At 42.3% G+C, this 15721-nt stretch overlaps 2 protein-coding genes across 3 annotated transcripts in view; one reads left to right on the top strand and one right to left on the bottom strand.

Annotated features, from left to right (window-relative positions):
* The window catches only part of VEZT (vezatin, adherens junctions transmembrane protein), a 64097-nt gene extending 64003 nt beyond the window's left edge, over positions 1–94 (bottom strand). For both annotated transcript variants that reach the window (XM_082496905.1, XM_082496906.1), the window contains exon 1: positions 43–94. In XM_082496905.1, coding sequence (XP_082353031.1) covers positions 43–78 — 36 coding nt within the window. In that variant the 5' untranslated portion in view covers positions 79–94. The remainder of the gene's footprint in view (positions 1–42) is intronic.
* A 447-nt stretch (positions 95–541) lies between these two features.
* FGD6 (FYVE, RhoGEF and PH domain containing 6) overlaps positions 542–15721 on the top strand; it is a gene marked incomplete at its 5' end in the record, with an annotated part of 74463 nt that continues 59283 nt past the window's right edge. Inside the window, 3 exons of the mRNA XM_082492500.1 lie at positions 542–685; positions 6317–6356; positions 10244–12671. Coding sequence (XP_082348626.1) covers positions 542–685; positions 6317–6356; positions 10244–12671 — 2612 coding nt within the window. The remainder of the gene's footprint in view (positions 686–6316; positions 6357–10243; positions 12672–15721) is intronic.

Raw genomic sequence — 15721 nt, 5'->3', positions numbered from 1 at the left:
GAGACACGGGCCCAACCCGCCCCGGGTCGCCCCCGCGCCCACCTCAAACACCACTTCTTCGTCAAACTCCGGTGTCATCCTTCTCCGCCATGCCACCCCCTGAGGGCACTCTGGGAAACGGAGTCCGCCGCGCCGCCGCCGGCGGCCCCTCCCCGCCCCGCCCGGCCAGCCCTGCCTTGCGCCGGGGGGGAACTACAGCTCCCAGAAGGCACAGCGAGGTCCCCCCGCTTCCGGGCACCTTGCGGGAGGCTCTGATTGGTGGGCGGGAGAGGGGGCGGGGCCAAGCCGGGCCGGGCCGAGGGGAGCGGGCCCGACAGGGGGCGCCGCTGCGCGGCGACGGCGGGGCTGGCGGCGGGCGCTGCCGCCGCTCACTCTGCCGCCGGGCGTTATGCGGCGGCGGGCGGGGGGTGCTGCGGCAGCGGCGGCTACTGCTGCTGCTGGGTGGCGGCGCGGGGGAACAATGGGCTCCTTCTCCTCGTCCCTCAGAGGGGCCGTGGCGTAAGGGACGAGGAGGAGGACGGCGCGGCGCGTGGGGAGCACCATGAGCTCCGCCGGTGAGTGCCCGGGGAAAGTTTGGAGAGCGCCGGTTCCCTTCCGCACCGCGATCGGAGACCTTTGCCGCCTCGCCCCGTGGCGGCCGGAGGGACCCAGTGCCGTGGGGAGGGTGGTGGGGAGCGACGACGGGGTAAGGGAGCTGCGCCGCGGCCGCCCCGCGGTACCGGCGCGGGACGGGAGCCGGAGCCGCTCCCCCACTCCCCCACTCGCCTCCGCGGCGGGGCCGGGCGCTGCGTCGTCCCCCCCTCGCCCCGGGGGAAGCGAGCGGAGTTGGGGGTGACACAGCCCTTCCGCGGGGTCCGCTACCGGCGCCCCTCTCCCCCTCAGGCTGTGCGGGCACGTCCTGCCCCGGCGGCCGGCGCTGCACGGAGCTGAGCCGGGCTCTCCGTTCAGCCTCCCGGCGTGTCGGGCGGAGAAGGCTTCGTGCCTGACCGGCGGAGCGGGTCACTTGGCGTGGGGCTGAGCTGGCGGCGGGTGGAAACCTGCCCGAGAGGCTCCCGCCGGGGGATGACCGACAACCGGGGGGAAGCCGACACCGGGGGTTGAGTTCTCGCCTCGTCTGACTTTGTGGGGCTGCGAAAGTTTGTCGGCGGCGGAGCTCCGGGTTTGCTTCGAGGGTGTTCCTGCCCCCCCTGGTCTGGCTCCGACGAGCTGGAGCCCTCACCCAGGGACAGGACGACTGCGAAGCGGTCGCTTCCCGCTGAACTGATCGACTTCAGTGCTCTCCTTACCTTTCCTCCCCCGTTTTCTTGACCGCTGCCAATTTTATGGCTAAAAAGAGCCGCAAGGCAAATTCTTGGTGTAAAACAAGAGCTCCCCGTGTTTAAGGGAGTTGCTCTTTTTTGTTTGTTTGTTTGGCTGCAGGGTGGTGTGCTGTTAGTACTTTTGTTGGCCCATCTGTTAGATTAGTGAATTCCTTTCTTAGTCCGCTTGAAGACGTTTTGTGCGTCGCAAATGTGTAGATGGCATGTGTAAGTTATGATGTATTGGGTGGGAACACAGCTAATTACAGTGTAAACCTGAAGCAGCGAAGTGCTTCCTGTAAGGGTTAGGGTTGGGGGGGGGGAGCTCTTCCAAAGGAAAAGCTATAGTCGAACATCAAGCAAAAGCATCAACCTAATTCTTAGCGTTTTCCTCTCAAATATGCCAAATTGTTATCGAGTCCAGCGTTAATTATCTGGGCTCTCTTAGTTAATCAGAATTTACTGGAAACTAAAAAGTTATTTAATTCATCTTTCTGCTCCATTTAATATATTTCCACTTTCGATATATGTCAGCACTGATTTTGTTTAGTTCTGGAAAAACACGTAATAAAGCAGGATATCTCTATTTAACAGCTGCTTTGTATGTTCACGTTGTTTAGTAGTGCAACTGGTAGTACAATTCACCCTTGCTCTTTTGAGAGTTAAACAGCTGTGCAAATAAAAGATATGTGTTAGGGGGTGCTCAAGAGCTTAGAGCTGGTCTGTTTAAATAAAATTTGATATGGTACTAAGTTTCAGAAAGTTGGCTAAATTTTCAGCACTAAACAGTGATTTCAGGACTTCTAGAGCTGAGGTTGTGTGACTGCGTTTGTTGGTTTCATTTATGTTGTGATGGTGTTTGTGGGGAAGGTGAGGAGGAAGGGCCCCTGGTGAAAAAAGTCATTTAGAAGGCAAAAGAGAAAGGGGTGCTGAGGAATATCAGTAGGAAGAAAGTGGGGTGGTGTCATGGAAAACGTGAATTCTAGTGAGGGATTTGAAGAGGAAGGTGTAGAGAGAGTCCAGGAAGAGGGAAGCTGAGGGGTATGTGAAGGCTGTAGAAAAGAGGATGAAGAGTATTTTGTGTGTGATGGATTATGCGAGGATAAAAAAATATATGGGGAACAGGTGAAACAGGATCAGAGATTCACGATCCTGCTGACAGTGTCGTGACAGCTTTTGACATTTCAGTTAAGGAGCTCATAGGCAGAGTATGGAGAGACTGGGGACTGTGAGAAGATGGTTCTGAAGGTTTAACATCCGTCTCCTTGTATTGCTGCAGAATTTAGCTCCTGAAATATATAGACATGCTTGATAAAGTTATTGCACAAATAAAAACTTACCAACTCGTACATTTTAATTTCAGTCCTGTGATCTATAGGATCTATTTCCTACATTGAAATTATTTAGATTGTGAATTCAGTTCTTACTCTGGTTTGCGATAGTAAACTAGCTTTCTGACAACTGATTGGTACTACAACGTTTCAGTAAAAATGTTATCTTGTGTGAAGGCTTCAAATGGAATTTGGAATGTCTAAAAGTCCTTCTGCTCTTTCTTCAGTTTAACTTGAAGGGCTTGAGTGTCTCTTGTGTCGTCTTTTAATATACCTTTAGAACAAAGCAATCTGGTACAGCATCATCAGTATTGATTTAATATTTTTAAGTAGGATTTGCAGATATGAGTGACTTCAGCTTGATATGCAGGACCCTCTGAAAGAGACACTGTGCTACTTGAGAGATCTGTGCTAGGGAGAGAAATACTGAACACAGATTCTGTCGATGGGTTGATAACCCAGCCTTAACTCCGCTCCAGCTTGCCTTCTGCCTTTCTAAATAATGCAGTGCATTTTAGTTTATTGCTATGTATCTTTTCTCATTCCTCTACAGAATTGTTTCATTTGAATCTCAGTCTAGAGCTGGATGTAATTCAGTGATAGATGAAGCAGTTCTTTCATAGCTGTTGCTCACATATATGAAGATGTGTATGTAAATCTGTACTTGTTAGAACTAAGGAACTATAGCACTTATTTAAAATACTTCTAGATAATTTTAAAATTATTGTAGTGATCAACCGGTATGTTGGTTTCAACCTTTATTTATAGCTGTTGTCTCACTACTTTTTCATGTACTGCATATTCTTTATATATGATGCTGATGAATGTGCATTTACTCATTTTCTGCCTGGAACTATTCTGCTGTCTTCAAGTATGTGCTTTGCCTTTAAAAGGGAAAAACAAAAGCTCAGAGTTATGAGTTTGACATTTATTATTTCTTTCTGAAGAAACAGTCCTTATATGTGAATCTATACAGCTTATTTAATGTGGGCAGAATATATAGCTCAGACTTAAAATCTGATTTGACAGCAGCAATGAGAAATATGTAGTGTGTTTTAATGTCAAAAATGTAATTCAAAGGGGAAAAAAACATAGCGGGAACAGAATAAACAAAATCAACATGACTTTTCCAATCAAACTTCATTGCTTTCAAGGATTGAAAAAATGAGGCCTACGGGGTTTACTGTCCCTTTAACCCTCTAATATGTCAAGTCTAGTTAGAGTTACTCAGCTCTATCTCCGCATGCGATCTTAAAAGGTTGTTTATTCATTTCTTGTCCATACTCTAAAGTTATCCCCAACTTTCCTGTTTTATTTCAACAAGTCATTGAACAACCTGAGATTTTGAAATTAATGTTTTCCTTTTGCAGTTTATTTAGGATGTTTTCTAAAACCATAGCGGCTTGGAAACCATCGTTTTCCCCTTGTATTTTAAAAGCTACATGTGTTATCTTCCGGGATGTCATGACTCATTCCTTTTTTTGTTTTCTTTTGAGCATTGTGGCACCTGAGAAAATCAGAGCCTCTGCGTAATGAGAAAATAAATACGCATTTGCAGGAAATAAATTAATGATCTGAGGATACTTTTTTGAGGTGTTTACCAAATGAAACTTTCTTTCTGTAACTGAAAGAAAAATAGTTGAACTGAAAAGCCATTAAAAGTCATTAAAACTTCAGTTGCTGGAGAACGGGAGTTTTAAAATACTTTATCTGTTTCTCTCTGTGCAGTGTATTAACTACCATTGCTATAATCTCTGACTGTACCCCAAACATATAACAATAATTATCTCTCTCCCTACATGCTTTTTAAAAGCCGGATTGGCTTTCTTGTTTTGTGTCTGTGAGTTGCAGTGGTTTATGCCAAAAGTAGTCCCAGGACCAATAAATTGGCTGTTGAAGTGAGCTCCTCCTTCACGTAAGAAAGAACAGCACATTGGTCCCTTGGTAGATACCTTCTGGGCATCATATTATTTTCATATATAGCCTACAGATATGATGTCCTAACTCTGAAGGTGCAATATGCATATGTAAACAAGGTGCCATGAGAAAGCCTTTACAGTACCTTTACAGCAGGCCAGCTGCTAAGCAGTAACTGTTTCAAGCCCTTTCCTTTTCTTTTCCTAGTACATGTGAAATAGAGATTTGAAATAGATTTCACTTCTTAGGTTAAAAGGAATAAACTATCTCATATGCTTTGTGGTAAGATAAGAGTATGCGTATGGTCAGCCACTGTAGAATAGCTGGTTTGTTAAATTCGTACCTTGGCTTACCCCATAGTAACTTGACTGTGTACCCAAACCTTAAGTTTAGGTCCAGATGCTGTCAAAATCTTATGTCACGCTGATTAATTGTTTTACCATCTTCCTACAGATTTGTGGTTCAAAAAGGATATTGCTTTAGGGTGGATTGCAGGTCTTGGCATGGAGATACCTCTTGATTGGCTAGAGGCCAGTCCTGTAGAGGACCCTGGACACCAGGAGAGAGGCCTCTGTTCATGTGGAGTATTGCAAGGAGAGGCATATCAAGTTATGTATGCATGACATCTGTTTGGTGTTGCCAAACAGATGAGCTATTAGAATTTTATATTTTCTGGATAGCCTTTTAGTTTGCTTTGTAAAAGAGTATTGGGATGATCAATTGTAGATCACGAGTTTGTTTCCCTGCAGCCAGAACCATTTGTCCCCATTTCTTGGACACATGCAGGTGAATGTAACTCGTTCTTGTTCTTTTGCTGTTCCCAAGTGTAGAAGTTGTTAACAGAATCTCAGAAGCATGGGCATAAATGCAACCTGGGAAAATAATGTTCCTTTAGCAACAGTAGGGTTTATAGCAGAAGAGAGAGTGCTATTTGACTTTTTTTTTTTGCCTCAGTTCAACATCATGTATCTTCTTTCCCTCTCTTCCTGCATATAAATAGTGGGTGAGCAAGGTCATAAGAGGTAAAACTTTGAGAAGGAGATTTAAAGCTGTGTAATAATAGTGCTTAAGACCGCGCTTATTGGCTTTCCTTGCTCATTCATGATGTTGCATAGGGGAAGATACACGAGCATTTTTAAGTGAGGTCTTCAAATACCAGCTCCTATCATCTGAAGAACAGAAACAGATGCTTTAAGGCCAAACCATTGAGAGTTCAAGTTCCTCCGGGGTGTTCTCGTCCTCCTCTAAAACAACTTGAAGGTAGGACAGGAACGCATGCTCACTGAGCAGTACTAAATGTTGGTTGCAGAGGAGCTCAGCAGGATGAGAATGAGGTTTTTTTTCCTTGGCGTGCTGAAGGAGATAATTCATCAGAGGGACAAATGTCTGTTCTCTGTACTGTGACCTGAAGTAGGACAAAGAGCATACGCATTGACCTGCATAGGTGGTGCTAATGGATATTTATTGTTAGAAATATTTTATTCTACTTTTTTTTTTTTTTTAAGAGTATTGGGTGTATTGGTATTTTTAAGCATTGATTTTTTTCTTCAGCACGGAACATGGTGTTGGCTGTTTCTAGATGAGCAGCAGATTTCCTGTTGGTGATGGCAGCTTTGTTAGTCACTTTATTTATGGATTTCTTCCTTTGCCTATCAAGCAAGTCAGAGGATATGTCTGGCTGCTTCTCTGACTCCTAACCATTTAATCCATTTATGCAAATAAAACTATGTGTTTCTGCTCTTGCATTCGAGTTTATTATTGATATTCCAGGATGCTAATTTGGATGCAGGGATCTTTTCTGAGAAATGGGGTAAGAGTGGAGGCGGGGGTGTGGGAAATCATAGTGATTTTCTTTTCTAATCCCCTTGAGTAAGGTAAGCCAGAGAATCCAATGTCTGGTCCCAAATTTCCTCTGAAACTTCTATACATCTCAGAAAGTGACTTTAGGTTGATGGTAAGTGCTGGTGACTCCACCATAACTGTAGGCATGATGTTCCTGCAGTTAATTATCCTTGGGGTTTAATGATAATGTTAAAGCCTTGTTTCTAGTTCGAACTAGTCAAACTGTAGTGGCCAGCTGTGGCATCTCATCGTGTCTCTTTTTTTTCCCTGATTAAAGAGCCATCTGTTATCAAAAATCTTTCACATACGCATGAGCATATATGTGACTGCCACCTTGTTTCTTAAATTCTTGGTTAAATTAAGCAAAATGAGCTTTCTTGGGATTTGAGGCATGATTTCTAGACTTTGCATACTTCTGTAGTTATTTCTTGAATTCCTCCTAAGTTTTCATCTAAGAATGCCAGAAGGTGACATGTCACTAACAGTCTGGCAGGTGTTGTATACAGAAATATTTTCAGCTCCCTTCATCTTGTTATATTTATCTCCTTGTAATTTGGAGGATTATTTACCACCTTAGCTGCAGACCTGCACGGAGCTCATATAAAATAACTGTCTACAGTGATTTCCAAATTCTCTTCAGTTTCTACTCTTCTAAGCATAACCAGCCATCTGTATTCTTAGGTGAACAGCTCCATACGGCACCAGGAAAAAGTCCATTTTGCAAACAGCTCGCCACTCCATGCATTTGTTGTGTAATGTTTCCTTGATCGTATTTGTTGGTTTTCACCGAAGAGGCTTGCTTTTGCTTGCCATTTAACAAAAAGTCATTCTCCTATGACTTTTCAGTCATTGCTCACACCTTTATATATAACAGTTGCTCCCTACTTAGCTTGCTTTCTTTTGAGGATGGGAAATTGTCCCTTTTAAAGCACTGTGCTATGTACAACTGGTTTGGAATCACACACAGTGAATTAAATTAGGTTGTAATCAACTGAACTTCAATTCTCCATTTCTAATTGAAATCTAATATACATTTACCCTTGCCTAGCTGCTGCGATTTTTTTTTTCCCTAAGTTCATTGTTTGTATTTTTCAGAAACTTAAAGTTATTTTATTGAGGAAAACTATTGGCATGCATTCCCTTCCTGAAGTCTTTCCTCTCACGTCATACTTATGTTTGAAAGGGCTCCTCAATCGCATTCCTTTCTGATTGAGCCGTCTACTGCAAATCTGTATTGATACCGAGACTGTAATGTGTCTGTTAATACATTGACCCATATCTACCCTAGATGAAATGAGCAATCACTTTTAAACAGATAGTGGTGTCTTTATTATACCACACAACTTGCCAGTCTCTTCTGTCTATCTCAATGCTTTTTAACGTTGAAGTAATTTGAAAAATTCTAGTAGGCTTCAGAAATCGTATTGAATTACACTTATTATCAGAAATGCATTTTTCTGGCTCTGTTTGTTATCCAGGTTTCCACTACTGGCATATAAACAACTGGTTTGTTTTCTTTGCATCCCTTTTACATTTTCATGTATTAGTTTTAAATCTTGTATTCAAGTAGTGATATTCTATCATACCTTCTCAGTGTCCTCCCTAATGAATATTTGTTGAAAGCCCTGCAGAATAATCTAATTTCATTGCTATCCAAAACGTTGGGCAGTCCCACTAGACAGAGAGAAACTTCCAAGGATTATGGACTTCAATTTGTGGAGTGGGACAAACAATCCACAGGATATCACTTACCTAGCCAGTGTTTAATCTCCTGTATCATCTGCAATCTGTTTCTCTCATATGGGCATCAGGAAGGGCTCCCAACCAGACTGCGTCTCTCCTGTTTTCAGGGAGCTTGAATATCTTAATAAATATTACTGAACATGACCCAGGTCTACCTACTCTGTTGTGTTCTGTGATGAACTGGGCACCCCTTCCTCGATTTCGCTGTAGGAAACAGGCTCCTTTATTGCCATCACTTAATTCTCCAACTGAATAGGCAGTTCCCTTGTCTGACAGTGAGGGTACAATTCCCTTATGCTCTTCAGGATCAGTGGTTGCCCATCCAAAGGGTTAATTTTTCTTTTTTCCTGACAACTATTTACTCTTCACTGTGTAGGAAACCTCTTTGGACAAGAAGTAGAAGGTGGCGTGGCCTTTGCAGTAGCTGGGAGTTGGGTCACTCTTGGCTGTCATCGGTGGCTATAGGGAGCTGTGCCTTTTTAAAGAAATTCTGTGTTCTCTCTTGCAGAATGTCTCAAAAATTATCTCTGCCATCGGGTTTACCTCTTTGCTAATATAATTGCAGCAAGGGCAGCTATTCTAAGTGTAAGTGGAGTCAGTCTGGATACCATTTAATGATTCATGTCCTAGAAAAACATGGTTTTCCTGCTTCTATAGTAGAGACATTGTTTCTGGCCGTCTGCTTAGAGAGTGCCTTAGTGTTTGGGAAATGCTTGGAACTGAGGGCATCTGCCTTTTTTTTTTACCATCTAGATTTCTTTCAAACAACCCAAAAAAATCCAAAACAGAAAAAAAAAACAAGCCTGAAACTTTATTCTCATATTTCTAGGCTAGAGATTAGGATACAGTTGTACATCTATACTAATAATGGTGATAAAAAAGCAACCTAACACACAGTTCAAAAGGAATAGTAAATCCATGGTTTACCCAATCTTTTTGCATGTGAAACATTAGTTAGCGTGTTTTCTTGGGAGTTTTATTTAACATGGGTATGACTTCCTGAAAGTATACCAAATATTATTCAAAACAAAGGTAATAAATACAGAGGTAGTACATAAGAAAACAGAATGAGAAACTTGTTTACTTCATAAATCAGTTTTGATATGGCAAAAGTCACTCAAAGCACTTGGAAATCTGAACTTATTCCAGCATATGGAAATAAATTGGTTATAAATGATCTCCTGCAATATTTAAGTGTTTCAGACATACCTTAAAAAAGAACAACACAAAACAAAGAAACAAAAAAAACCCCAAACCACCGAAACTAACACCACAATCAAAGTTCCATACTCTCCAAGTTCCTCATATGCTCCTTTTCCTGCCTTCCACTCTCCCCAGGGTTTGCCATCTTGTACTGTCAAGTGGGTCATAAGTCATAGCAGTGGTGACTGTTTCTAGGTCAGATGGTTTGGGAAGAGTAAATTTATTAGATGCACAGAAATAGCATTGTACTTTTGCAGTAGGAAAGTACTGATTTGCTAGAAATTACTGCATTAACTTCACTCCACAGACCAATTTCACTGAACTGATGGTAGTAACATGCCAGTTTTACAGCTCATACGGTAATCCATCTCCGTATTGTTTGAAAAGAAGAGGAAGGGAAAGGGGAATTTTAGGTTACACATTTCCAGACGTGGTAGGGAAAGGAACCGAACTGTCTTGATAGTTACCCTACCTGTTCTGTTTTCTTTGTGGCTTATTGTACGTGAGGAACTTAGCATATTGGCACCATTTTTAAAAGGTATTCCAATAGTTCAAATTGCAAAACCAGGCTAATCTGCTTTGGTTTTAGTAACATCATGCTTTAACATTTGAACAAGGACATGCACTTTCATAAAGTTAAACTGTTTTTTAAGAAACAAGTTACCCTTGAAGACTTTTCGTACCGCACTCTGATTATGCCTGTTAAAAAAAAAAAAAAGGACAACTAGTGAAAAAGCAGTGGTAGGGAAGGGAGGCATGCTTTTAAGAGGAAAACATATGCACATACACACTGAGATCCTGTAGATTGTGTGATTTAGATGTTACAAAACCTCTAATAATGCTGCGGTGCAGGTGAAGTTGTTCTGTGGGCTGATCATGACTAACGTCTTTGTTTTCCATCCTTCCTAGAAGTTAAGAAGCCACCGGTGGCCCCCAAACCAAAATTTGTGGTAGGACACAAGGCGACGCCTCCACCTGTTGCACCAAAGCCCGATGTTGTACTTTCTGGTGTTACACAAGCAGCAAGGAAAACCAAGCCAGCAATTGCACCAAAACCAAAGGTTCTCAAGAGCTCATCCATTCCGGAAGTTAAACCTCCGTTGTCTACACAAAAAAGCACAAAAAGCTTTGAGGAGCGCAGGGGAGATTCTTCGCGAACGCTAGACCACTTGAACTATAAAAATGACGCCTCAGAAGGGAGTACTAATAACAGAGGATATATTCTACCAGTGTCATCTTGCAAATTTGAATGCCTTCATAAGCTTGGAAATGGGGAGAACACCTGTAAAACTCAGATCATTTTCGAGCACTTTGGAAACTTAGAGAACATCAAAGTTGGTGAAAAAACTGCACTAGCTCTGGGGGATAGTCACAATGAAAAACTTGCAAGTAGAAATCAGGTGGTTTTGAAAGCCAGCATTCTGGAAGAGAAACTTAAGGACGTTCTAACTCACAGTGTGTTTCCGAACAGCAGTCCTGTGAGGCACAGGTATGCAGACAAACTTGGCAAAGGGGATGGCAGCAGTTCCAAGAATGATGTTAAAATACAGTTTGTGGAACTTGTACAGTCTTTGTCGTCTTCTGAGGTAGCTAAAGGGAAGCAACAAAATACCGATGGTAAGCTCACTGCTGAGGAGTTTCATATGTCTGCAATTTGTCCTAGTTTGACTGAAAATAACCACAGTTGCTCATGCCCTTTGGATCAGGAAATCCTGGAAAATGAAAATTTAAGTAGCAATAGTACGTTTTCAGGTGAAATGGGTAAGAAAGCAGATGCTGATAAAACCTCCTCTGAAACACCTTCAGTCCTGATTTCAAAAGTGCTTCCTATCCCTAAGCCAAGAAAGGCACGTGCTGCGTGTCTGGTCCGTCAGGATGGCATAGACACCACAGGAGAAGGAACAAAGGAACCATCTAATTCAGAGAAGGATTCCTTTGGGCTTGCGGAAGAAAGCTTTAAAAAGCCAGCAAAAATTAATATCCTTGGTCAAAGTGTTTGTTATAACAATAATACAGAAGTGCTTCATCCTGAAAAATGTGAGAGAACTCAAAGCAATGCAGACAAAATGCATCAGGTGAAGGAACCTGCTGTGGAAGAGTCAACTTCGCAAAATTTTTTGCCTCAGTTGTCACACAAAACTTCTAATTTGGTGGAAAGTATTGAATGTTCTTTAGATGCAGACCATAACTTAATTAACTCCATAGATGAGATGACAGATGATGCCAGTATGCTAGATGCTGTGGACAGAAGGACTAACTTTGTCAGGTGTGATACTTTGTCCATGAGTTTGCCAAAGCAACTCAAATTAACTGGCATTCAGCACTCCTCTGCTTCCAATAGCCTCCATGTTTCCTCACAAAAAATGGAAGAAGTTAAAATAAAGGATGAAAGTTCTCCAAAAATTGTTCCTAAGAAACCACAGAGGCATAGCCTACCAGCTGCTGGCCTGCTGAAAAAAGCTGCATCAGCAGAGCTTGTGGAGAAAAGTTCTTACCCCTCCAGTGAGGACAAATCGAACAGTGTTCTGGAAGGATGCCCCTTCACACATCCACCAGCCAAGGAGCAAGGTGCGCTGTCGTCCTGTGACATACCCAAACGTACTTCTGAGAAACCCGTCTGGAAGTTACCTCATCCTATTCTTCCATTTTCAGGAAATTCTGAATCATTAAAAACTGCGAACGTTGCTACCAGCTTCAACCACTTGACTGTTGTCACAAAGCCTAGGGCCAAATCTCTCTCTTCTGTGGACATGGAAAGGACAGACAAGCCTTGCAAAGACCACCAGAAGAAAAATAGCTTGAAAAAGTTTCTCAACATGAAACTGTCGGTTTGCTTAATGAAAAGCGACTTCCAAAAATTTCTGTCTAAAGGCAGCCAGTCAATGGATAGTGCTATTGCCAACCTTTCCACCGGGGAAGGGTATGGAAGCGGTAGCAACCGGAATATAGCATCAGTAGGCAGTGAAAGGAAAGCTAAATCTGCCAAGGTGCTTTCTGTAGAAATAAGTAGTCCAGCGTTACAGAAGAAGAGGCAGAGAAACAGAAGTCAACCTGAGATGCGAAGTAACCAAAGGCTGGAGTCTTTAGATGGGCATGTACTATTGGGAGACAACTTGTCACAAATGCATTTGAATTCTGTAACCAGCACCTGTGCTCCAGAGTATGAGAACGTGCGTCACTATGAGGAAATACCCGAGTATGAGAACTTGCCTTTTGCTATGGGTGCTGGGTCACAATTTGAATGTCACAAATCCAGCAGTATGGAAGACCAGAGCTCTGGCTTCTATGAGGTTGAGGAGCCTTGTGAAGCTACAAGCAGGCGTTTGAGACTTGGCAGGTAAAATAAAGAGAAAAGGGAAGTTAAACAGCTCCATTGCAATTCTGTTGGTTGTAAACATGTTTAGATGATGACTTGAGAGGCTGTACCTGCTTCATTAAATGTCAGCAGGACAGTCGTTGCTGAATATCTTTATATGCTTTTGCTGTTTTGAAAACGGTTTGCACTTGGTACAGAGTGAAGAGGAAAAATAAGCTACTTATTCCTCCTATGTGGCAAAAATTCGTGAAACTAACGTATGTGCTTTTCCAGATTTAAAGCAAATCATATACAGTCATGTATTTGTATCCAGGAATACTTAAATGGGGAGGAATGAACAGTCTCAGGATGAACTTGAATAAGCACCCACAGAGTGCATAGTTGCTAGGTTTGTAGGGGGAATTAATATATTTTTAGATCAGCTAATAGATCTGGGAAAAGCAGACAAGCTTTTGGGTATGTGAATTCTTCATCAGGTCTTGAAAGCTTTTTGGGTATAACAGAAGATATCGCCTCCCTGAATATAATGGGTCTTCTGTATCTCCCCGTGCTCCCAGCAAAGGTACTTGCAGGTAGTGCGAGTTCTGCGTGACTCAGAATATTACTGAAAGAAGGGGTTTGGTGACTCTGCAGGTTGCTGCTGTGTTTTATTGTCTCAGGAGGTGATGGGGACAGATAATATCAGCAGATTCAAAAAGGGATTGGACCGATTCATAGATATATCCAAAACAGATGCATTATGGAATAGGCAGGAACAGATCTTTTAATATCTGTAATACTGTGATTGCGGATGCTGGAAAGAGGAATGGGCCACTAAGAGTGGCCAGGCTCATATGTTCTCCCTGAATAGCATTGCTTACTGTGTCTGTCAGAGTGTGGTAACAGATAAAGCATTGTTTTCTTCCAGTACGGTATTATTTAACTTATTAACTTCAGCTAATCGCTTGGTCTTAGAGATCCTCAAGATTTATCTCAAACCAACAAGAAGGATTTGAATGAAATATGCAGCCTGTATATTTCATAGTCCCCAGCAAACTTCTTTACGCTGTTATGATGTGCATATTGACAAGAATAAATAAGCTAGCTTATAAATAGTTACATTTAACTTCATTTTTCACTGAGAGTTGCTCAGCTTCATTTTATTTTGGATGTGTGTGTAGCAAACGCATGGAGGAATTTGAGAGCTGGCCATTCTTTAGGGGAGCACGTCCTCTTATGTAGGGGAGACAAATATTTTAAGTGGCATCCTGTATTAATAATTGTTAATAGAGTTGGTATTCTCAACATTGGACTGTTTGATAGAAAGAGTGAAGCCTATATATGGGAAGTAAGATTTCTGGTTATGGGCTCAGTATTCATGTTGGTTTTGAGTGTTTTTCTTGTTTACAGTAGGGTGTTTCTTGGTTTTGTCTTGGTATAGTTTAAGTTCCTGAGTGAGTGTATGCTTTTTATTTAAATCTGTTTGGTTATCTTTTGGGGGTTTTGACCAGGCTTTCTTAGTATTCCCTTGAATTGACTTACCTAAGAAGGGTGAGACCAAACTTAAATAAGGATCTATTTTATTTTGTGTGTTTCATGTGATCTATTTTGGTTTGTGTTGTGTTGTGTTTTGGGTCAGGTGAATGTATGTCTTTGCTTCAGGGAAAGAAAAGGACTGTTTTGCAATATGAAGTATGGTAGGCATGAGACTGCAGTTACTCCTGGACTGAAATTCTGTAGTTTTCTCACCTGGCTGAGCATGAGAGGTTTATAGTTAATCCCTGTCCTCACAAATCTTCCCCAGTACCAATGATGATTTAACGGTTTCAATGATCTCTTGCACCCTGGCACATCTGCAACTATAGCTGCTCCCTAAGCTCTGTGTTCTTGACATAAGTGGGTTTGTGTTGTGTTTCTCTTTTAAAAAAACACCATAGAAAACCGTATCCAGAACCCTTTATGTAAGTGTTTATTTTAAATTAGATTACGTAGTCAGAAACTACCTTAGGAAACAATTAATGGATGCAGTTACTTCAGTAGATCTCAGGGAACGAAGAAATCCGCAGGAGAAAAAGGGACACAACAGGGCAGTGCTCTGCCGACCTGGATCATCTGCCGCTGGAAGAGCAGGTACAGGTGCTCCTTTTGGCTCTGGCTTGGGAGGTGTTGTAAGGGTCCTTGCCCAGACGGAGCCAGGCAGGCAGCTGCTCCGGTTTTCCCATCCGCTGTTATCTCAAATCCTTTGAAGCTTCTTTATCAATGTCGTCTTACCTTTTCTGCATAGTTCTTTAAGAGCCTTTTATCGTTTCCTGGGCCAGGTGGTATTATAAAACCGGTTAGAGAAACAGTGCGGATGTTATTGAAGTAATTACCGCTCGTGTTTTCCCCAACCTGTCAGAACACGCACTTAGCTCTTTTTCGTAGATCATGACACATATAACTCCTGTAATGCACTGCTAATGGGGATCTCAAAGCGAATTATCTTATGATTAAAGCCAACGTACAAATGAGATTGTTCTTCTGAGAAATTCATAGACCGATTGCCTGCACTTCTAGTCATAATAGCACATACGCAGTATATTAAGTCTGAATGTCAGGCTTGCTGTTACCAGAAGAGTTTGGTTGTGTCTTTACCCCATGTTACATTTCTTTCTGGAAGAAGAAATAAAATTTTCATAGTGTACCCAGTGCTTCAGTGGTTACTGAGGAATTTCCTCTCAATTTTGTCTGGTGAAACCAGTATGCTTTAATGGAGGATGGTAATAGCTTCTGACACTCTTATCCTAAATTCATGCGTCTTACTAAATTCAGATACATTTTGTTTGCTTGGGCCTTCCCACAGGGATTTAAATGCAAATGGCGGGTCTGGGTAATTAATGGTGGAGTATCAGTTGTCACTTACGACTTGATTTTTGAGTTATTTGATGTCACCCTCCCTTCCACTGAAGGTGGGCTTGGCTTTGAAAGGAAGAGAGCCTTCACACAGCATGTGAACCACTGAGGTGAGAGAGATGCTGCTGATGGTAAACTAATGAATTTCGCTTGTTTTAAGTAGTTGGGGGAAATATTCTCAATGAAGAAAGTAACGACAA

This window comes from Vanellus vanellus, assembly GCF_965231255.1.
Source record: "Vanellus vanellus genome assembly, chromosome: 1".
Classification (NCBI taxonomy): Eukaryota; Metazoa; Chordata; class Aves; order Charadriiformes; family Charadriidae; genus Vanellus; species Vanellus vanellus.
Note: the sequence above shows the minus strand (reverse complement) of the source record. Positions and strands in the feature narration are given on the sequence as shown.